This window comes from Helianthus annuus, chromosome 1, assembly GCF_002127325.2.
Source record: "Helianthus annuus cultivar XRQ/B chromosome 1, HanXRQr2.0-SUNRISE, whole genome shotgun sequence".
Taxonomy (NCBI): domain Eukaryota; kingdom Viridiplantae; phylum Streptophyta; class Magnoliopsida; order Asterales; family Asteraceae; genus Helianthus; species Helianthus annuus.
In genome coordinates, this window is record NC_035433.2 from 76,906,030 (window position 1) to 76,930,121 (window position 24,092).

At 41.2% G+C, this 24,092-nt stretch overlaps 2 protein-coding genes across 2 annotated transcripts; one reads left to right on the forward strand and one right to left on the reverse strand.

Annotated features, from left to right (window-relative positions):
* Positions 1-3,948: 3,948 nt before the first annotated feature.
* LOC110914550 lies at positions 3,949-4,917 on the reverse strand. The gene has a single exon (XM_022159353.1). It carries the CDS (start codon positions 4,915-4,917, stop codon positions 3,949-3,951), a length of 969 nt encoding a protein of 322 aa, XP_022015045.1.
* Positions 4,918-20,894: 15,977 nt separating this feature from the next.
* On the forward strand, positions 20,895-21,395 carry LOC110914673 (RING-H2 finger protein ATL51-like). The gene has a single exon (XM_022159473.1). It carries the CDS (start codon positions 20,895-20,897, stop codon positions 21,393-21,395), a length of 501 nt encoding a protein of 166 aa, XP_022015165.1.
* The last annotated feature ends 2,697 nt before the right edge of the window (positions 21,396-24,092 follow it).

The following is a 24,092-nucleotide window of genomic DNA, read 5'->3' on the forward strand; positions in this document are numbered from 1 at the left end:
GTTTTTTACTGTACGTGTCCTATACGCGCGTGTGTAGGCACGTTTGTGTCCGTTACTGTTCTCTCTGCTGCCTGGAGAACTGTGTTTTTCAAAAAAGTTGCTGTGGCGGTTACCTATGCCATTTATTGCGATGAGTATATATAACGATTGAGTGACTCCTCCTTCTGTGTAATCATTATTTTGTTGAAAACTTCTCCTGTTCCGTTCTTTTGAGAAAAGGTTTATCAGTGCCTCATCTTATGTCGACCGGAGAACACCAAGAGGATCTTGCTGAAGAAATGTCAACTGCTCTTCCACCGTTAAAGTGGTCCAGAGCAGCCTTTGATGGTTTGATTCGGAATCTAAAATTTCCGGAAAACTGTGGTGCTCTGTATCCTGAAGAGGGGCAGACTGCAGCGGATGCTCTGGCTGGGTATATTACCCTTTTTTGGGATTTCTTTTGTGAAGGTAACTTTCGCTTGCCTGTTACTAAGTTTTTTCTTGAAATCCTTGGGTTTTACAACCTGCACATCTCCCAACTTCATCCTATCGGTATGGTTAGGGTTCGACATTTCGAATTTGTGTGTCGGACGATGTATGTTGAGCCAACCATTTCCCGATTTAGGGTTTTTCATCAGATGCATTGTACCCAAGGGTTCTATTCATTTGTTCAGAGGGCTTCTGCAAAGAAGATTCTACAGCAACCCCCAAAATCTTTTCACGACTGGAAACAAAAATTCTTTTTTATCAAGGCCGGAATAATTCCGGTGAGGATGGTTCTAAGGGGGAAAGAAGATGTTCCGATCGAGACGCTTCAGACCCCTGTTGATGAAAACTGGTATCAAGATTTGAAGGATGTGCCCAATATTGCTTTACCGGAGAAAGCTCTTGTTGGGGCCGGCATGAGTTTGAATTGGAAGATGGAGCGTGATGATAAACCGATATACACCAAGGATGGTCATGGTAAGATTGGGGTTTTCCCCGTTTCCATCTTTCTTCTCTTCTTTTTTTTTGACTTGGTATTCTTTGCTTGCAGTTGTTTCTTTATATGTTGTTGCCTTTAAGAGGGAAGGCGGAAGGATGGGTACCATCAAGAAGAAACCTGACGAGGAACTTTGGTACCATCGTATTGTAGGAAATTTTGTTTGTCCGCGGGATGCGGATCTGTCTGCCCAACCACCTACTGGTGCTGGTAAGCTATATCTGTTTTTGTTTTTCCTTTTTGCGCTTTATGGGTAAATTTTTGTGTGCGCCTTTGTAGGTGAGTTGTTGAATTTGGGCATAGGCCCTGAAAGGAAGAAACGCGCGGTATCTTCTACTTCTGCGCCGAAGAAAGGTGGCGCTGATAAAGCTCATTTTTTGAAGACAAAAAATGTTGGAGAGAAGAAAGGTATGCGTCGTTCCTCTGACTCCAGGTGTGATTATGTGGTGGTTTCTGATTCTTTGGAGGGTCTTACCCCTGCAGTAACTGTACGAGTGCCGAAACCTAAACCGAGGGATTCTGCTGATATCCCCCATCCAACCCAAGTGATCCTATCGATTTGGATTCTAGTCCCGAACACTTGGTGCACAGGAAAGCTGGTAAAAGGAAACAAACTGATACTGATACGGAGGGTCAACCTCCTAAGAAAGTTCAGAGGAAGAAAATTACCAGAAAAGGGAATCTTGACTCTTTTATTTCAGGATCCGTTGGTAAGTGTTGTCCTTTCATGTTTCCTTTATGTGCGTTAAATCTTTTAAAGGTTTTAGTTGCTTTTTCAGAGGTTCCTGTTTCCCCTGCTCCCACAGAACTGCAATCTGTGGTAAATGAAGAGCTTCCATCCACCCCTCCACATGCTCCTGGGGTTGACCAGTTAGAGCCTACAGGGGTTGCTGACGGTGGTGCGGAGAATATTGTTGAGGCTAGGGAGCCTGTTGATACTGCTAAAGAGGCTGAAAAAGTTGTTGATCCAGGTGTGGCGGATGATGCTGGTAAGACACATACCCCTGAAACTGTTGCTGAAGATCCGGGGAAAGAAACGTCTGCTGAAAAAACTTCGACTTCTTCCCCTAAGCCTTCTGATGCTATGCCTGAGCGTGTTGAGAAGGTGACGGTTGAGGAGCAAAGCTCATCTGCTGGTGTTGGTAAACAGTCTCCAATCCGTCCGGAAGAAACTCTGGGAGATTATTACTACCGGACTTATGTGGAGAAAGATGCCTCTGATCCTCACACCCCTGTTTGGAATTTAAAGAAATGTGACACCTTCTCGAATTGGCACGTGTGCCAAGACTGGATGCAGGGAATACTTCCGCCTGGAGAAGTCAAGTTTCAAGAAGGCCGGTCTTATGAACAAACTTACCAATCTTTTTTTGAAGAGACTGCTTCTCACGTGTCAACCACTCATCACGTAGTGCATGAGTGGTATAGTATGCATAAGGACCAGGAATCTTTTATGGCGTCTCAAAAGAAATTCGCCAAAGATGAGAAACGCTTGGCTCAGCTGAAGGCTAAATTGGAAGCTGATCAGGCCAAGTTTGAAGCTGAGCGCAAGACTGAGGAATGGTCTGTAGCTGGCTGGAAAAGAAAAGCGGAAGCTGAAGTTGCTCTCCTTTCTGAGGAACGCAAAAACTGGAGAAGAATTTGCGAAAAAGATAATGCTGAGAAATCAAAACTTCGTGACATCATTAATAACCTTAAAGCTGAGGTTGGAAAATTGAAGGATGAGGATGCGAAGGTAGACAGGTTGAAGAAGGAGAAAGCTGATGTAGAAGCTACGCTAGCGGAGGCGCGTTCTCATAGGGAGCGCAGTGAGCAACGAGAGGTACAAGCTTTAGCCACTCTTGCTCTTAGAGATAAAGAGTTAGAAGAACTTACTGTTTTGGTTGCTGATCAGGAACAACTTAGAAAGGATCTGGAGCTTGCGCATTCCGAGAATACTGAAACCTCCCGCAGTTTGTCTGAAGCTAAAGAGAAGTTGGAGAATTCAGATCGGCGCGGGTTACAGCGGAAAGCGAGCTTGAACCTTTGAAGGACGATATGGCTTGGTTAAAAGATCGCGGTATTGCCTGTGTAAGTTTCTTTTCTCCTTTTTGTTGTAAAACTGTTAACGCGCTTTTTGTTTATTCATCTTTTCTCTCTTCTCTTTTTTTTATAGGTTGCTGAATCTGTGTTGAACTCTGAAGAGTTAGATAAAACCGTTGCTCGTTTAATGGTTACTGCGCGAAGAGATGGGTTTGCGCAAGGGTATGCTGAATGTTCCCATCATGTGAACAGTGCTTTAAAGGTTGACTGGGACAACAGTAAGTCTGCAACCTTTGGCGTGGATACTGGTGCCGCGCTTGCTGCCTTGAAAACAGAGTTCAACAACTTGCAACTGCCGGTTATGGATTTGATAAATGTTGCGCTGCAATCTGATGATCACGTAGCGCAGCTAAGGGAAATCTTTCCGGATGAGGGTGAAGATTTGTCATAGGATGAAAAATGTTTTGAACAATTTTCTTGTAATATTTGGGATGTAAATCCCTATTTCTGCTGGTGCGCTGCTGCGCGAGTAACTTAAACACTGCCGTGTTTGAAAGTTTTATTTTTTTTGTTTGTTTTAGGGCGTATCTGTACGCTAAGAATAGGATGACGTTTCTATTTGTTTGTTTACAATATCTTGCATGAGTATGATTGCTTTTGTTGAGTAAGGCGAATGAAGTTGGTATAAAGCTTATGTTTGAACTTGTGGCCGTTTGTGATGTTATCACTGACCGTTCATGAAGCTTGTTTTAGAACTACCATAATGTTTTTGCGCTTACTAAAAGAAATTGCATGCACTTTGTAAACATAGAAATAATAGAAACTTTGCAATTTTATTTACGGATAGAGCACAGAGGCTTTTACAAAGTTTTGCTTAAAATAATTATGTGAAACTTAACTTACTCTCTAATATTTCCGCTTTGCTTGATGAATCATGTCTTTCTGCAGGAAACTTATAGAGTTGTTTTTTAGGTTTTCGCCCGTTTGCTTAGGCCTTCTTCACCCCGGTTTATCTGCTTAATCTCTTTGCGCACATTTTGGAGTAAATGTGTGAGTTCGCCGCTCTTGAGGGCTTTCTCTATTTCTGTGCGTAGAGAGATGCAGTTGTTAGTGGTATGCCCGTTATCTTTGTGATATTCGCAGTATTGTGCCGGGTGTTGTCCACGCTTGCTTTTCATTGGGATCGGAGGTTTGAATTGATAGTCTTCAGTACTTAAGACCTCCATCGGGGTTTTTGTTAGGGGAGTCCATTGCCTCTCCCTATTTTCATGTTTGTTCTCCCTCTGCGCGGTGAGTTTGTTGATTGTTGTGCGGGCATCTTCAGACGAACGACTTCCTGGTCCAGACTCACGCCATGATTTTTTTGACCTTCTTTCGCCGGTTGAGCTTAAATCTGCAGGCCTATTTGTAGTAAGATTCTTCTCAGTTTGCGCGTAAACCTTGGTTGCCGCCATTATCTTCTCCCAGCTTTTTGGAAGGCCTTCTGTTCCAGATAAGACCTTAATCATGTCGTCACATCTAACCGCATACTTGAATTGTGTGCGGATTAGTTGCTCATGAACTCCGCCAATCTCCAACACCTCTTTGTTGTATCTAGTAATGAAATCCTCCAAACTCTCGTCATCGCGACGCCAAATGTTCATGACGTCAGATGTATCGCGAATGGAACGCCGTTGTTGGCTAAAGTGTGTCAAAAACTTTTCACGCAGATCCTTCCAAGATTCGATCTGTCCAATTGGTAGGTTATCAAACCAAATTCGCGCTGGTCCGGTCAGGGTCTGAACGAACAGATGACACCATAGTGGGAGGGTCCAACCCCCAACCAGACCTACGCTGGTAAATACTCTTAGGTGGTCATCGGGGTCTGTCAGCCCATTAAATTTACCCACGTTGGATGGTAATTTAGCTTTCTCGAGTGGAGCCAAAGCTATTTCCATGATGACTTTGAATTTTCTGTTGCTTCCGCAGGGCGGTAAATCAAATCATAGTTGTGTTCTGCCTCAGGGTTATAAACCGCTCGAGGCCTGCATTTATTATAATTTGGCTGCAATCGATTGAACACACTGGTATTTGCACTTAAACGATATGTTGGATCAGACTCGTCGGTGTGGGTGTTTCATTGGGAACCTAACCTGTCATGGACCGATTGTCTTCGGTGAGGATGTGATCTACCATGACTTTCTCTCTGATGGCTTCCTGTCTGAGTGTATTCACGTTGTGATGTGGATCTGGCGTAAACTTTTGTACCCCCGTAAGTTGAATTTTCCCGTTGGGAAGCGTTTGCCCGAGGTCCTGGTCTTCGTGACTGAGTTAAGGGAGCAGTCTGAGCACACAGCCGTGTGTATACTACGTTTAGTGCCCCTTGAGACCTGACGTACCAGGATATTGGAGTTTCTCTTGGTGGCAAAATTGATTGAGCAGGGTTTGCTGGTAACATTTCTGGAGGATCGTTTGCTCGGTTGGATTGAACCTCGTTGTAATCCGAGGCATCCTCTGGAATTCCTTCTACTTGAACATTGTTCTCGATGTTCGGTCGAAGACCGGTTTGTCGATGAGATGATGAATTTTCTGCCATAACAGAGGATAAAAAGAACTGAATCGGAACGAGATGAAAACTGAAAAAACAGAGGAATCGGTGGGCGCCAATGAAGAAACACTAGATAAATGGTCGGAACCGAGATATCTAGGGGGTTTGAATCCGCATAAAAGGCTGGTTTCCACTCGATTGATTCGGATCCGATTGATCTTCTTCTCCGATAACTCTGCAAAAAAGAGCACCGTTAGCCTCGCCACGGGGAGAAAGGGGGTTCTCTCCTTGATCCGACTCCGGTGTGAGAATCAGTATTGGTAATGAAGAAGAAGATGTATTTTGTAAGTGTGTAACTTGGATTCATACCTGGGTTCTTTCTCGTATTTATAGCCGGGAGTTATTTTAGGCGGGAAAACCCGTTAGTGAAAAGTTGACGGAAGATGCTAACCCCGTAAGCGGTTACAGTCCCTTCCGTCAAGCTTCTTGATCCGATGTGAGAGCACACGGATCGTGGCTTAGATCGAAGGCTGGGAATTTGCCACGTATAATGTGACAACTCGAATTTTAGACTTGCTTTGATGTAACGATACGTGTTTACGAGAACATTATTAATCGAACGAATACTTGGTATGTTATGTTTATGTGCATTATGTGTGTATGTATGTTGTGTGTACACGGACCCAAACCACACACTAAAACCCGATTACACATTATAACCGGTCACACAAGCCCGTTTGGGCCACACCTTGAATCGGACTCCATTGGGTAACCGAGTTGGGCTCGGCCCACTCCCCACTCGCAAACACAAATCCCTTGGTAAGGGTTTGATTTCTTTCATTGTTACAATTTACACAACACACACAAACCCTATTGCTCTCTACTCTCTCTCTCTCTCTCGTTGCTTGGAAATCGAAGGCACAAGAACATCCGATCATTCTCTGGTTCGGATCACCCTTCTTTACTCGTAATCGGTTAGTGTTTTGTTTATGTTTTTATGATAAGTGATGTTATGATTTCATGTTTAGATGAAACCGATTAGAATCCGCATGATTGTGAACTAGGGCCGGTTAGATTATGTTGTTTATTATTGGTCTTCGGATTGATTTCATGATAATAGATATATCAGGTTCTGTATGAATGGTAATCGGATAGGTTGCATGCTAGTTCGATGATATGTTTATGACCCGGTTTAGATTTGTGTGATAATCCGATTTTTGATTTGATGCTGTTATGATCATGCTAGATGGTGATGATTTGAAGATATTATGAATATGATTGAATGTTGAATAATCATTGTTTGATCTGAATTGTGAAACTGCCTAAGTTGTTTGCTAGAATCACGGATAAGTCAATGCAGGAATTATGGAAACCAGTTACACACACGGTTGCGACTCGGAACCACTCATTGCGAGTCGGAACCCCACTCGAGACCACAAACAGCACAAGCCGAGACAACGGTTGCGAGTCCCGTTGCGACTCGTAACCAGACCATGACGAACCGAGATCTCCATTGCGACTCGTGACCAGCTGTTGCGACTCGTAATCTCCGGTTGCGACTCGAGATCTCCGTTGCGACTCGAGACCATCATTTACACGTACACTGTTTTGGGCCTACGTTGTCACGGGCCCAACCTTATGACTGTTATGTTATTGGACCTGTTTACTTAGTTGCTAATTGGACTGCTTATGTTAATTAGACCGACTACTTGGACTCGTTACTTGATATGAACTGCTGTTACGGTTATGTGATTTGCCATGATCATACTTGATACCATACGTGATACAAACATGCTACATACGAACCTAACTTGCATAGTAACCATGATAGGACGTGGTTGATTCCTTACTTGTATACTTGAGCATTATACTGTCTGCCGAGCAAACCCAGGTGAGTTCACACTCCTACTAAGGCATGGGATTCCCGGGTCGTGGGAATGGGATAAAGATTCCAATTGACTAAGAACGTACATATGCTTTCCTAGACTATCACCTACCATGATCCTCGGATGTCAGGACGGTTCCGTAGGTTAGGATAACACCTACGTGGTCATATGCCATTATTGCCTCGGATGTCAGGCACGCACGTAAAACCTACGTGTACGCATTACTTACTTCTATCCTCGGTACAAAGGATACGTACGTGAAACCCACGTACACCCCCGCGTCTCCTATCCTCGGTTGTGAAGGATACGTACGTAAGACCTACGTACACCCCATACGCGCTACTGTTCTCGGAAGAAGAACAGGGATGATACGAGTAGTCGATACGAATAGTCTAGTGGTCACATAACATGGGAAGCCCCCACATATATAACTTACTATCGGCCCAGTAGAGCCACCCTGTACTTACTGTTACGTACTTACTTACTGTGAACTCGCTCAACTAGTTTGTTGATCATTCTGTTACATGCCTTGCAGATCGTTAGGTACATGGAGCTTGCACAAAGAGTAGCCGGTCGTTGTGGACAAGGATCGTATTACTTGTTAGACACTTATGACATTTCAGTATTTTTAACTTGGGTTTACAACAATGCTTCCGCTACTTAAAAATGCTTGGTTTTGAAACATCAATCATGTCATGATAAACTACTTTATTGACTTTTATTATTATTGATTACTATGTTTGATATGATTGATGGCTTGATCCTGGTCACGTCACGCTCCCAAGCGGTGGTACTTCGCGTGTGGGATTTTGGGGGTGTGACAGATTGGTATCAGAGCCATTGGTTATAGAGAACTTGGTTTTAATATGGGAAAACGTTTTTATTAAAACCGGACTATAACCAGAACAGTGCTCTCAACGATCCACAACGACGCTTCGCTCCACGTGCAAGACTCGACATCTTAGGTAATAAGGTTTATGTTTATTGCTTACTTGCTAGAATTACTTAGAACTTTGCTCGTGGTATGCTTAGACTACAATGCTCACTATTTGCTATTGCTTAAGAACCCTTACGTGCTTACGCTTTTCTGTCATCACACTATTCGCGAACTTTTCTCACCTATTTCGCCTTTGACATGAAGATCAATGGCTGGAAGAATTAACATGACACAAGCCCAGTTAGAGGCTCTTGTTCAAGCCCAAGTTGCTGCGGCAGTTGCAGCAGCTCAAGCAGGTAGTATATCCTGCAGTATAGGCACACACTAGGATCCCTAGATCCTACATTCACTCTTGTATTTAACTTCGTCCTATTCACAATAGGTCAACACGCGCAGCAGCCTGTCTGCACTTTCAAGAACTTCATGGACTGTCGTCCCAACTCTTTCAGCGGCACAGAAGGAGCGGTTGGACTCCTCCACTGGTTCGAGAAGCTAGAATCAGTATTCGAGATGTGCGAGTGCCCTGAAGCTCGCAAGGTCAAGTTTGCTACTGGCACCTTGGAAGGAATCGCGCTAACCTGGTGGAACGCGCAGGTGCAGATTCTTGGGTTGGCAGCTGTTAACGCCACCCCATGGAACGATTTTAAGGAACTCATCAAGAGAGAGTATTGTACGCGTGAAGATATTCACAAGCTAGAAAACGAGCTGTATAATCTGAAAATGGTTGGGTCGGAGATTGAAGCGTATACCAAGCGGTCAAACGAGCTGGCCGTGCTGTGTCCAACTATGGTGGACCCTCCATACAAGCGCATTGAGTTGTATCTCAAGGGATTGGCGCCAGAAATTCAGAGCCACGTTACTTCGGCTAACCTCGAAAACATCCAGGAAATCCAGCGTCTCGCTCATCGCATCACCGATCAGGCAGTGGAACAGAATAAACTGCCTAAGCGTGTCAGCGCTACTGCTACAGTCACTTCTTCAGCTACTCCCGTTACTCTCAGTGACAACAAGAGGAAATGGGAGGGGGATTCAAGCAAAGCATCAGTTTCGGTTCAGTCCCAGAATCAGCAGCGAAAGACTGACAACTATCAAAGCCCTAACCAGCAGTCGTCAGGTAGCCACAGGCAGGGTGGATATCGCGGAAATCTTCCAAAGTGCAACAACTGCAACAGGCACCACAACGGCCAGTGTACCAAGGGTCGTTGTCAAAGATGCCTCAAGATGGGTCACGAGGCCAAAGACTGTAGAAGCCTTCGTCCTGCGAACCAAAATCAGCAGCAGCCTCACGCTCAGCCTAACCAACAACAGGGCAACAAAGGATGCTACAATTGCGGTGCTGAAGGCCACATCAAGAGACACTGCCCACAGCTCAACAGGAACCAGAACAACAACAACAACAACCAGGGCAACGGCAACAACAACAATGGGGGAAACAACAACGGCAACGAGGCAAGGGGCCGTGCATTCGTACTAGGTCGTGGCGACGCAGTGAACGATCCCAACATTGTTATGGGTAAGTTTCTCCTCGACAATATTTACGTTACTGTTTTGTTTGATTCGGGTGCGGATACAAGCTATATGTCTATGAAAATGTGTCAACTGCTAAAACGTGCACCAACACTTTTACCCACCAAGCACGTAGTAGAGTTAGCTAACGGTAAAAGTCTAGAAGCCACGCACGTAGTTCAGGGTTGTAACCTTATCCTAGCTGGTCAAGCCTTTTCTATTAATCTCATTCCCATAGTTTTGGGTAGTTTCGACGTCGTGATTGGGATGGATTGGTTATCCCAACACCAGGCAGAAATCCTATGCAGCGAGAAGATTATTCGCATTCCTCGTTCTGGTCAAGAACCTCTCGAAGTTCAAGGCGACAAGAGTGGTGCTGTGGTTGGCATCATCTCATTCCTGAAGGCTCAGAAGTGCTTACGTAAAGGTCACATAGCCATTTTGGCTCTTGTTTCAGACGCATCAGTAAAGGAAAAGAAATTGGAGGATATTCCAATTGTACGTGATTACCCTCAGGTGTTTCCTGAAGATTTACCCGGCTTACCGCCTCACCGTCAGGTTGAATTTCAGATCGAGCTCGCTCCAGGAGCAGCACCCATAGCTCGCGCACCATATCGTCTAGCTCCATCAGAATTGGAAGAATTGTCAAAGCAGCTACAAGAGCTCTTGGAAAAGGGCTTCATTCGTCCAAGCTCTTCGCCTTGGGGAGCTCCAGTGCTATTCGTGAAAAAGAAAGACGGTACGTTCAGGATGTGTATAGACTACAGGGAACTGAACAAGGTGACGGTGAAGAACCGTTATCCTCTTCCACGCATAGACGACTTATTCGACCAGTTGCAAGGGTCGTGTTACTATTCCAAGATCGACCTACGGTCAGGTTATCACCAACTGAGAGTCCGCGAGGAGGACGTCTCTAAGACAGCATTCAGAACTCGCTATGGTCACTACGAGTTCTTGGTTATGCCGTTCGGACTTACGAACGCACCTGCTGTATTTATGGACCTTATGAACAGGGTGTGTAAACCCTATCTCGACAAGTTCGTCATTGTTTTCATCGACGACATCCTGATTTACTCCAAGAGTCAGGAGGAACACGAGCGACACCTACGCCTTATATTGGAACTCCTTCGGAAGGAACAGTTGTACGCCAAGCTTTCTAAATGAGACTTCTGGCTTCGTGAAGTCCACTTCTTAGGCCACGTGGTAAACAAGGACGGGATTCACGTCGATCCATCCAAGGTAGATTCGATCAGAAACTGGCCTGCACCGCATACGCCAACAGAAATACGCCAATTTTTGGGTTTGGCGGGTTACTACAGACGGTTTATTAAAGACTTTTCAAAGATCGCGCAACCACTTACGCTACTGACACAGAAGGGTGTCACCTACCGTTGGGGCAACACGCAGGAAACTGCTTTTCAGTATCTAAAGGATAGGCTCTGCAGCGCACCTATTCTTTCATTGCCAGAGGGCACAGATGACTTCGTGGTATACTGTGACGCATCAATACAGGGTCTGGGTTGTGTATTGATGCAACGTGACAAAGTGATAGCCTACGCTTCTCGTCAACTAAAGGTTCATGAACGGAACTACACGACGCACGATCTAGAGCTAGGAGCTGTTGTTTTCGCGCTTAAGATATGGCGACACTACCTGTATGGTACCAGATGCACGATTTACACCGATCACAGGAGTCTCGAGCATATCCTTAAGCAGAAGGATTTGAACATGCGTCAACGACGATGGGTCGAGTTACTCAACGATTACGAATGCGCTATCAAGTACCATCCAGGCAAAGCCAATGTTGTGGCTGATGCCCTTAGTAGAAAAGACACTCTACCACGGCGCGTGCGAGCGCTACAGCTTACGATTCAGTCTAGCCTTCCTGCTCAGATACGAGCTGCTCAGACAGAAGCACTGAAACCCGAAAACGTCAAGGCTGAAGCCTTACGCGGCTCACGACAACAAATGGAACAAAAGGAAGACGGCGCCTACTATGTAACGGGCCGGATTTGGGTCCCACTTTACGGCGGTCTATGCGAACTTGTGATGGACGAAGCTCACAAGTCTCGCTATTCAGTACATCCAGGGTCAGATAAAATGTACCACGACATCAGCACTACTTATTGGTGGCCTAGCATGAAGGCCCACATCGCTACGTACGTTGGAAAATGTTTGACCTGTGCGAGAGTCAAGGTTGAATATCAGAAACCAGCTGGTCTACTTCAGCAGCCTAAGATACCACAATGGAAATGGGAAGAAATTTCCATGGATTTTGTTACAGGCTTACCTAGATCTCAGCGTGGGAACGATACAATATGGGTCATAGTCGATCGACTCACCAAGTCTGCACACTTCCTGCCGATTAAGGAAACGGACAAGTTCTCCACTCTCGCAGACATCTATCTCAAAGAAGTTGTTTCGAGGGACGGAGTGCCCACCTCTATTATTTCGGATCGCGATGCACGATTCACGTCAGAGCTTTGGCAAGCAATGCATAAATCTTTCGGCTCACGATTAGACATGAGCACAGCATATCATCCTCAGACCGATGGGCAGTCTGAGCGTACGATCCAAACTCTCGAAGACATGCTTCGAGCATGCGTTATCGATTTCGGTAACGGCTGGGAAAAACACCTCCCTTTGGTGGAGTTCTCATACAATAACAGTTATCACACCAGCATTCAAGCCGCTCCATTCGAGGCATTGTACGGACGTAAATGCCGGTCACCTCTCTGTTGGGCAGAGGTGGGAGATAGTCAGATTACGGGTCCAGAGATTGTAGTGGACGCCACGGAAAAGATAGCACAGATACGACAACGCATGGCGGCAGCACGCGACCGTCAGAAAGCCTACGCGGATAAGCGTAGAAAGCCTTTGGAATTTGAGGTCGGAGACCGGGTTTTATTGAAAGTTTCACCCTGGAAGGGTGTGGTACGTTTTGGCAAACGGGGCAAACTGAATCCGCGGTACGTCGGACCATTCGAAATCTTAGAAAAGATTGGCAAGGTAGCCTACAAGTTGAACCTACCAGCTGAACTCGGAGCAGTTCACAATGTCTTTCACGTATCGAACTTAAAGAAGTGCTTATCAGACGAAAACCTCATCATTCCTTTTAAGGAACTCACTATCGACGAGCGGTTGCAGTTCGTCGAGGAACCAGTAGAAATCACGGACCGGGATGTGAAGGTCCTCAAAAGCAAGAGAATCCCTCTTGTTCGAGTTCGTTGGAACTCCAAACGTGGCCCAGAGTACACCTGGGAACGCGAAGACAGAATGACAGAAAAGTACCCCCAGTTATTTGAAACCAATGCAACCACTACTGAGGCCGAAGCTACTACTTCGGAATTTCGGGACGAAATTCCAGATCAACGGGGGGAGGATGTGACACCCCAGGAAAACCAGTGAATGCTATAACTTACCTAGCTTCCTCAGTGAGTGCATACCAAATTTCGGGACGAAATTTCCAATTAGTTGGGGATAATGTGACAACTCGAATTTTAGACTTGCTTTGATGTAACGATACGTGTTTACGAGAACATTATTAATCGAACGAATACTTGGTATGTTATGTTTATGTGCATTATGTGTGTATGTATGTTGTGTGTACACGGACCCAAACCACACACTAAAACCCGATTACACATTATAACCGGTCACACAAGCCCGTTTGGGCCACACCTTGAATCGGACTCCATTGGGTAACCGAGTTGGGCTCGGCCCACTCCCCACTCGCAAACACAAATCCCTTGGTAAGGGTTTGATTTCTTTCATTGTTACAATTTACACAACACACACAAACCCTATTGCTCTCTACTCTCTCTCTCTCTCTCGTTGCTTGGAAATCGAAGGCACAAGAACATCCGATCATTCTCTGGTTCGGATCACCCTTCTTTACTCGTAATCGGTTAGTGTTTTGTTTATGTTTTTATGATAAGTGATGTTATGATTTCATGTTTAGATGAAACCGATTAGAATCCGCATGATTGTGAACTAGGGCCGGTTAGATTATGTTGTTTATTATTGGTCTTCGGATTGATTTCATGATAATAGATATATCAGGTTCTGTATGAATGGTAATCGGATAGGTTGCATGCTAGTTCGATGATATGTTTATGACCCGGTTTAGATTTGTGTGATAATCCGATTTTTGATTTGATGCTGTTATGATCATGCTAGATGGTGATGATTTGAAGATATTATGAATATGATTGAATGTTGAATAATCATTGTTTGATCTGAATTGTGAAACTGCCTAAGTTGTTTGCTAGAATCACGGATAAGTCAATGCAGGAATTATGGAAACCAGTTACACACACGGTTGCGACTCGGAACCACTCATTGCGAGTCGGAACCCCACTCGAGACCACAAACAGCACAAGCCGAGACAACGGTTGCGAGTCCCGTTGCGACTCGTAACCAGACCATGACGAACCGAGATCTCCATTGCGACTCGTGACCAGCTGTTGCGACTCGTAATCTCCGGTTGCGACTCGAGATCTCCGTTGCGACTCGAGACCATCATTTACACGTACACTGTTTTGGGCCTACGTTGTCACGGGCCCAACCTTATGACTGTTATGTTATTGGACCTGTTTACTTAGTTGCTAATTGGACTGCTTATGTTAATTGGACCGACTACTTGGACTCGTTACTTGATATGAACTGCTGTTACGGTTATGTGATTTGCCATGATCATACTTGATACCATACGTGATACAAACATGCTACATACGAACCTAACTTGCATAGTAACCATGATAGGACGTGGTTGATTCCTTACTTGTATACTTGAGCATTATACTGTCTGCCGAGCAAACCCAGGTGAGTTCACACTCCTACTAAGGCATGGGATTCCCGGGTCGTGGGAATGGGATAAAGATTCCAATTGACTAAGAACGTACATATGCTTTCCTAGACTATCACCTACCATGATCCTCGGATGTCAGGACGGTTCCGTAGGTTAGGATAACACCTACGTGGTCATATGCCATTATTGCCTCGGATGTCAGGCACGCACGTAAAACCTACGTGTACGCATTACTTACTTCTATCCTCGGTACAAAGGATACGTACGTGAAACCCACGTACACCCCCGCGTCTCCTATCCTCGGTTGTGAAGGATACGTACGTAAGACCTACGTACACCCCATACGCGCTACTGTTCTCGGAAGAAGAACAGGGATGATACGAGTAGTCGATACGAATAGTCTAGTGGTCACATAACATGGGAAGCCCCCACATATATAACTTACTATCGGCCCAGTAGAGCCACCCTGTACTTACTGTTACGTACTTACTTACTGTGAACTCGCTCAACTAGTTTGTTGATCATTCTGTTACATGCCTTGCAGATCGTTAGGTACATGGAGCTTGCACAAAGAGTAGCCGGTCGTTGTGGACAAGGATCGTATTACTTGTTAGACACTTATGACATTTCAGTATTTTTAACTTGGGTTTACAACAATGCTTCCGCTACTTAAAAATGCTTGGTTTTGAAACATCAATCATGTCATGATAAACTACTTTATTGACTTTTATTATTATTGATTACTATGTTTGATATGATTGATGGCTTGATCCTGGTCACGTCACGCTCCCAAGCGGTGGTACTTCGCGTGTGGGATTTTGGGGGTGTGACATATAAAGTGATCAATTGGAGATTATTCTCCAATTGCATGCTTCCGTTGTGAATTCAGGGATGCATGAGATGGTGACACGTGTCTAGACGGTTGTAACCGTCTTGGTGGTGCACGATTGTATTTCTTCTAGAAGATTACTGCTGTAATCTGGTGTGGCACCTTATCGTGTGGAGACAGGTGAATAAATAAATCCCAAGTCTGGGTAAATAATATCCAAGTTTGGATATAAAGGCGGGGATGTTTACCTCAGGATTTTCATCCTTTGTTTATGGGAGAAAGCGCAAAGGTTTATGATTGCCTTTGGGCGCGCAAGTGTTAACAGTTTGACTGTTCTTTAAATCTCTTTTGTGAGACCAGTGCGCGGCCGCGCAAGGTACAAGGTTGACCAGCAAGGTTTTGGTATGGTCCTCAGCGCTTCTTATGAGGTTTTTGGGACCTTACCCCTTCATTATTGTTTTAACTAATAACGATAAACTTGAAGAAAGGGCTGAAAAGTGTGTTTTTATGGGATTTTCTAATTACAAAAAGGGCTATAAAGTTTGGAGTCTAGATCAAAGAAAATTTATTTTTTCAAGAGATGTTAGCTTTTATGAAGATGTTTTTCCTTATAAGGCTAACGTGACTTTACAAAATGATCTAGATGGTAATAAGTCTTTAAATCATTCAAATTTTTTTGACAACCTTGATTTTTCAAGTGAAATAAATCCCGATGATGAAGAGGAGGTACAAACTGATTCAACTACTGTGACTCAGCAGCACAGTAATCCTGTTGAATCATCTTCTTTTGACACTCAGTAGCCATCAAATTCTAGTGGCGTGGCTAGTGATCAACAATTGGATGTTTCTGAAACAAGTTCTGTGAGGGCTGAGTCTAGTAGTAATGATGAATCAAACCTTTCTGAGGGTATTCATGTTGCAACTAGGAAGTCTACTAGATCTGTTTCTGTTCCTAAACACTTTGATGATTATGTTGTTGAAGGTAGAGTTAAGTATGGATATGATAGGGTTGTCAACTATGCTAATTTGCCATCTGAAAGTGTTTGTTTTGCTTCTAATGTGAACAAAATTGTTGAGCTTAATTCTTATGCTGAAGCTGTTACGTACATTAACTGGATAAATGCTATGAATGAAGAGGTTAGTGCCCTTCATAGGAATAATACTTGGACCATTGTTGATCTTGCAAAAGGAAGAAGACCTATAGGTTGTAAATGGGTATATAGAGTAAAATATAGGTCTACCGGTGAAATTGAAAGGTATAAGGCAAGACTTGTTGCCAAAGGTTTCAATCAAAGAGAAGGAATAGGCTTTGATGAAACCTTCTCGCCAGTCGTAAAAATGGTCACTATAAGATGTGTTATTAGTTTGTCCATTCAGTATAACTGGCCATTATTTCAATTAGATATCAATAATGCATTTTTATATGGAAATTTGAAAGAAGAAGTGTTTATGGATTTACCTGACGGTTTGAAAACTGGTGATAACATTAATAAAGTTTGCAAACTTAACAAGTCTTTGTACGGTTTGAAACAAGCCCCTCGGATGTGGAATGAGAGGCTTGTTAATGTTTTGCTAAATATTGGTTTTGTTCAATCCAAATGTGATTATTCTATGTTTATAAAAAATAATGATGGTGTGTTTATTGTTCTCCTTGTTTATGTAGATGATATAATTGTGACAGGGAACAATGAAAAAGAAATCAATAATGTCAAAACATTTTTAAAATCAGAATTTTTAATCAAAGACTTGGGTCAGTTAAAATTCTTTTTGGGAATAGAAGTTATAAGAACTGATGAAGGTATTGTTTTGTCTCAAAGGAAGTATTGTATAGATCTTCTAAATGAATTTGGCTTGAGTGGTTGTAAGCCTGTGAGTTGTCCTATTGAGACAAACTATTCTGTTTCAAACTTGTGCAAAAAGGAAGCTTCAAATTTTGTTGATATATGCAAATATCAGAAACTTGTTGGGAAGTTGATTTATCTATCCCATACAAGACCTGATATAGCATACACTGTTCATTATCTTTCTCAATATATGCATAAGCCCACTGCAGCTCATTCTCAAATTGCTTTTAAGTTACTAAGGTATTTGAAGAATGCTCCTGGTGCTGGTCTTATGTTTAAAAAGAGTGAAAATTTTGAATTATCTGCTTTTGCACATTCAGATTGGGCAAAGTGTGTTGATAGTAGAAAATCTGTCACTGGTTTTGGCATCTTTTTGGGAAATGCTTTAATTTCTTGGAAAAGTAAAAAACAGAGTGTGGTATCTAGATCATATGCTGAAGCAGAATACAGATCTATGTGTGCTGCACTTTGTGAAATTATGTGGTTGATCAATGTGTTGCAAGAGTTACAAGTTAAAGTTGATTTACCTGTTATGTTGAAATGTGATAGTAGTGCTACTTTATCTATCGCGGAAAATCCTGTGTTTCATGACAAAACCAAACACTTTGAGATTGATCTTTACTTTCTTAGAGAAAAGATAGCTTCTGGGTTAGTTAAAACTGTTGGTGTTAGCTTTGGTGATCAATTGGCTGATATTTTCACGAAAGGATTACTTCCAGCCGATCATAACAAAATGTGTAAGTCTTTAGGTTTATCTAATCCTTTTAGTATTAAAACTGAGGGGGGTGTTAAATATATTGTCGTATCTTCAGTTTTAATATTTTATTCTCTTTATTAACGTATCTTTTTTCTTGTTACATCATTAATGCGATGTTTGGGCTGACTTTCAAGTGGACCGTTGCTGTTTTTTTGGGCTGGAATTAGCTGTCTTTGGGCTGGAGATTATAAGGACGGTTGCAGCCTGAGCTTATAAATTCTTTTTGTCAGTGTGATAGAAGATACACAGTCTCGATCCTTCTCACCAACATATATCGGTGTTTGTGCTTTCATCTTAGATTTCATATGTATTTCGTGAGGTCTAAATCTTTCTTGTTGTGAGATCATCTCGTTAGTAATACTTCTGTAATATCATTCAGTCGATCTTGCTGACTGAATCGTTTGTGTACTGGCTCTGTTCATACCTTTTGTCGAAAGTATTAATAAAATCCTTGTTCGATCTTGAGTTTCTGACAGCCCCTGTCATGTATCCTCGCTCGGACAACTTTTTTCTTAGCGTAGGTTAGTAGTGGGTTCGTCGGTTGGTTACCTTCATCATACTCGACACAAAAGGCTCTGCCTGAGTCCTCCAATATCGCGTTATGCATGATGATGCACGTATACATGATGTTTCTCGTTTTACTCTTTTCAAGTATCCTCGACGGTTGGGCAATGATAGATCATCTCTTTTTAATACACAGAAAGCCCGCTCTGACAACTTTTCTTGTCGACTCATGTTTTTTCTTGTAATATAAAAATAATCATTCATTAAATGGTCATGAGCACCTAACCGATCTCGTTCAAGAGGCGATTGTCTGCTACGTGTTGTAGACAATTCGGCTTCTTCTCGCAAATACTGAATCGCCTTCCGAGTCACTGCAATAACCATATCATCGATCACTCCCTCTGATGAAGAGCCGGACGAATCGGATGAAGAGTCGGGTGACATTTTTATAAAATGATTGTAGGGAATTTGTAGGTTTTAATGAATGAAGTTTGTGATTGGTTTGTGTAATATATAAAACAAAAATTTTAATTTTTTTTAACATATGACGGGAAAAAGTCATCTTTGACCCATCTTCCTTGATTTCAGCTCGTGACGCCTGTTATGTGGCTGACGATACGATGGATACCCCCTGTAGCGCCCAGGAAATGGGGGAGGGGCGCCATGGGGCGCCAACGATGGTGAGGTGGCAGGGGGCGCTGAGCCACACTGTTTGGTCTTATAACTTTTGTTTGTTAGTTTTTTTATAAAACCTAAATACGCGGTTGTATTAACGTTTTTACCTACATTATACAAATTTTATTTAAAGCAGAGTTGTATTCAAAATAATGGTATGGTGACGAACTGACTCAGTATCGAGTAACCAACATTAATACTAGTATCATTGTTCATTTTTATGGTTTTTAAGTGATGTAAAACACGAATTTTATTTTTTAAGTTACATCAATTAACTTTTGTGTAATAAACCATTGTAAATATTACTATATCGACCCGGTTCATCACCATACCAATATTTCGAATACAACTATTTTTAAATAAAATTTATTTCGGAACGGCGAGAAAAATAATTAAAAGCAAACATGTATCACTACTTTAACCTGTAACCTATACGAGTGTTGGTACCATACATATCAGTGGCAAAACTAGAACATTAACTCAGGGGTATCCCAAAAAAAAATTCATCGTGCAATCATACAAAAAACTTTTTCATAGCTTGAAATCGTTCTATCACATCGTCGTCTTTTACTTCATGTAAAAAAAAATCCTTTTCAACCGCACAAACCATAGCACTGTTAAAAAATTCCAGGCCCATTCGATTGCGTAAATCCGTCTTAGCAAGCTTCAATTTTTAAAAACATCTTTTAACGGTTGCAGTTGCTGCAACCGATAAAAGCAAAGTTAGCTTCACTACCCGATAAACTAAGGACAAGAATTATGCGGTATCCTTCAGTGGCGTGACGTTTGATCCTTTGAGTTTGGACTAACATATACCATTATAACTGGGGTTTAATAACAATTGGTTGTGCTTGTTATTTACAATCTTCATTATTGAATGAATGTAAGCACTTCATAATTGGGCTTTAATAACAATGGGTTGGGCTATATAAACTGATTCGAGCTTATTATTTACAACTTCAATTTGGGCTTAAATTTTTTTAGGGGTGTCCTTGTAGTTGTTTAGGGGTTTCCTTTGTATAAAAATCAAAACAAAAAAATTACACTACCGGTACAAAGTTGAGCCGTAGCCCATGCTACAGCTGGTTACACAACAAGTCCGCCCCTGATACATATAGCGATTTTATAGTTTTCGATCCACGTAAAACAAGTGTCAATATCTTTTAGTCATATCGCAACTTAAATTTTTAGGTTTTCTCTTTCGTTACTACAACGAGTGTTGGTACCATAATAAGCCAAACCAATATCAATACCAATTGAATTTTCGTCACAAAGCTCAGAAAAATTTACTAGTTTTTTACATAGCAGTTTTTAAAACTGGTATGGACAATGACTTATGAAAAGTTTTAATACTTCATTAAGAAAACAAAACATCCATTAAAGGAATCTCAAACAAATATTATAATTCTTTTGTTAAAAAAATAAACACCCACATTCCACGTAGAAGTTTGAAGTTTGGTCAAAAGTCAAACTTTGAACATGATGATACACTTCTATCAAGATCAAAGGTTGAAGAATCTATATTTTGTCACATTCATCACTATACAACTATATATTGATAGAAAATATGACCATCACCTTTTATACCTAATCAAAAATCAAGCAATAGGTGAAGAAGCTAAGAAAGTTTTGTGGTTAAATGGCAGAACTACAAATAACTTCTAATGATAAAAAACTTACCATGGGGGAGGTTGTCGGTGGTACAACCTCGGCAAAGTGGTGTTCCCGCCTACACTCGAATTGGTTCTCACATGTTAAATCAAGGGTGTTAAACAACCAAAAAGACAATATGGTGACAGTGCCATCACAACAAGAGGGTGGGTCCGAAACCGGTGATAATTGTGAAGCTCATGCCCCTATTTTATATGATTGTGTCGTGTGTCTTTGTGAAGTAGCGCCAGAAGATAGTGGGTCCAAAAGGCTCACCAACTGTGAGCATGGAGTCCAGTTCCATGATGGGTGCATTGAATCATGGTTAAAGGACCATCCAACATGTCCCTTGTGTCGGAGTCATGTTTCTCGACCGGTTCATCTCCGGCTAAAGGCATACTTGTTAAAGCTCGGGCGTGATATGGTCTGCTACTACAACAATGCTCTTGACAATGTGGCTACGTCCATTGGAGAGTGTGACGAGTCCTAAACATGCCAATTCACATATTATAATTATTTCATTCATTCATTGTAAATTAAAAGACATAAAGTAGTTGATGACCTCGCGCACTTTATTGCAGATTATGTTATTTTTAATGGATGAACAATGTAAAGAATGACTTAGTTTATTCATACAGTTCGTAACAATTCAATGGTTCATTAGTTTCATTTGTGTTTTTTTTATTTTCTATGTCTACTTTTAAAATTTTTTTTATACATGTAAAACACGATTTTATTTTTTGAGTTGGATGATATAACGTTTGTGTAATAAAACATTGTAAACATTACTATACCAACTTCATTCGTCACATTACCGTTATTTCAAATACAACTCTCTTGGAATATAAATTATATATACTTGAAGATCAGAGTTGTCTTTTTTTAAGTTTCAATTAATAGTTGTCTTGAGTTTCTTTTTTTATTTCTAATTTTTAAGTTTCAATTACACACCTTATACTACATATAATATACGTTTTTAACTAAATGGTTTTACTTTTTTATTACTTTCGGTCGTTAGTTTTTTGTTTATAAAAACTAAATACACTGTTGTGTTAAATTTTTCTCTACAATCCGATATAAAATTTATTTAAAACGGAGTTGTATTCAAAACAATGATACGGTGAGGAACCGAGTCGACACCGAGTAAAGAAGATCGGTACTTGTATCAGTTTTATCAAATTCGGTATCAATATTCGCTTTTATGTTTTCATGTTTTCGATCCATATAAAAACAACTTTTACCTTTTGAGTTACATCATACCACTTTTGTGTAATAAAACCATTATAAATATCACTATATCGACTTCGTCACCGCACCAATATTTGGAAAAAAAAAGTTCCTTTTCAAATAAAGATTATATGAGCATGGCGAGAAAAAAAATTAAAAGCAACCGCGTATCATGACTTTAACGTATACAAGTGTTGGTACCGTACCGGTACTGATATTATATTTTTCAATGGATCTAAAACTAATGTCCATATCTTTTTGGCATATCACAACTTTAGTTTGTTCTCTTTCGGTTGCTATATCGAGTACTGATACCATAAAAAACCAAACCAGTAACAACTAAATTTCTGCTGCAATCCGCGGAAAACTTTACTAGTTTAATACTTTAAAATTATGAGAAAAAAGTTTAATACTTCAAAATTACGTGGAAAAAATCTATTAAACGAATAGTATTGTAATTCTTTTATAATAAAAAATAAGCATCCACATTCCGCATAAGTAGAAATTTGGTCAAAGGTCAAACTTTGAACATGAAGATACACTTCTATCATGATCAACGGTTGAATAATCTATATTTTGTCACATTCATCATTACACAGCTATATATTTATAGACAATATGACATTCACCTTTTATACCCAATCAAAAATCAAGCATTAGGTGAAGACACTAAGAAGTTTTGTGGTTAAATGGCATAACTACAGATAACATCTAATGATAAAAAAAAAAACTTTCCATGGCAAAGGCAGTCAGTGGTATGACCTCGGTAAAGTGGTGGTGTTCCCACCTACACTCGAACTGGTTGTCACATGCTAAATCAAGGGCATTAAATAACCTAAATGACAACATAGTGATGGTGCCGTCACAACAAGATGATGGGTCCAACGCCGGTGATAATTGTGATGCTCGTGTGCCGATTGTATATGATTGCGTGGCGTGTCTTTGTGAAGTAGCACCAGAAGATAATGGGTCCAAAAGGCTCACCAATTGTGAGCATGGGGTCCAGTTCCATGATGGGTGCATTGAGTCATGGTTAAAGGACCATCCAACATGTCCCTTGTGTCGGAGTTATGTTTCTCGACCAATTTGTCACGAGTTAAAGACATACTTGTTAAAGCTCAAGGATGATACGGTCTCCTACTGCAACAATGCTCTTGATAATGTGGCTACCTCCATTAAGATTGTGACGACTCCTGAACATGCTAATTCATATGTTACAATTATTTCATTCATTGTAAATTAAAATACATAAACTAGTTGATGAACAATGTAAAGAGTAACTTAGTTCATTCATGTAGTCCGTAACAAATCAATGGTTCATTAGTTTCATTTGTGTTTTTTATTGTCCCATATCTACTTTTTAAGTTTCTTTTTATACATGTAAAACATGATTTTATCTTTTGAGTCGCATGATATAACTTTTGTATAATAAAACCATTGTAAATATTACTATACCGACTCCATTCATTAAGTTAGCATTATTTCAAATACAGTTGTTTTTCAAATAAAAATTATATATACTTCATGAACAAAGTTGTCTTTACTTTTTTAAGTTTCAAACAGTTGTCTTGACTTTCTTTTTTTAAATTCTATTCTTTTTTTAAATTCTAAGTTTTAAGTTTTAATTACACACTTTATACTACAAATAATATACGTTTTTAACCAAATAGATTTTTATTACTTTCGTCCATTAGTTTTTTGTTTATAAAAACCAAATACGCTGTTGCGCTAATTCCGATATAAAACTTATGTAAAACGGAGTTGTATTCTAAATAATGGTATGGTGACGAACTGAATCGGTATCGATGGAACACCATCGGTATCGGTATCAGTGTTATCAAATTCGGTGTCAGTATTTACTTTTATGCTTTCGATCGATATAAAACACGACTTTTATTTTTTGAGTTACATCACACAAGTTTTATGTAATAAAACCATTGTAAATATCACTATATCGACT

Coding starts and splice junctions, on each gene's coding strand:
- LOC110914673 (XM_022159473.1), top strand. CDS start 20,895: ATGGCAGAACTACAAATAACTTCTAATGATAAAAAACTTACCATGGGG.
- LOC110914550 (XM_022159353.1), bottom strand. CDS start 4,917: ATGGAAATAGCTTTGGCTCCACTCGAGAAAGCTAAATTACCATCCAAC.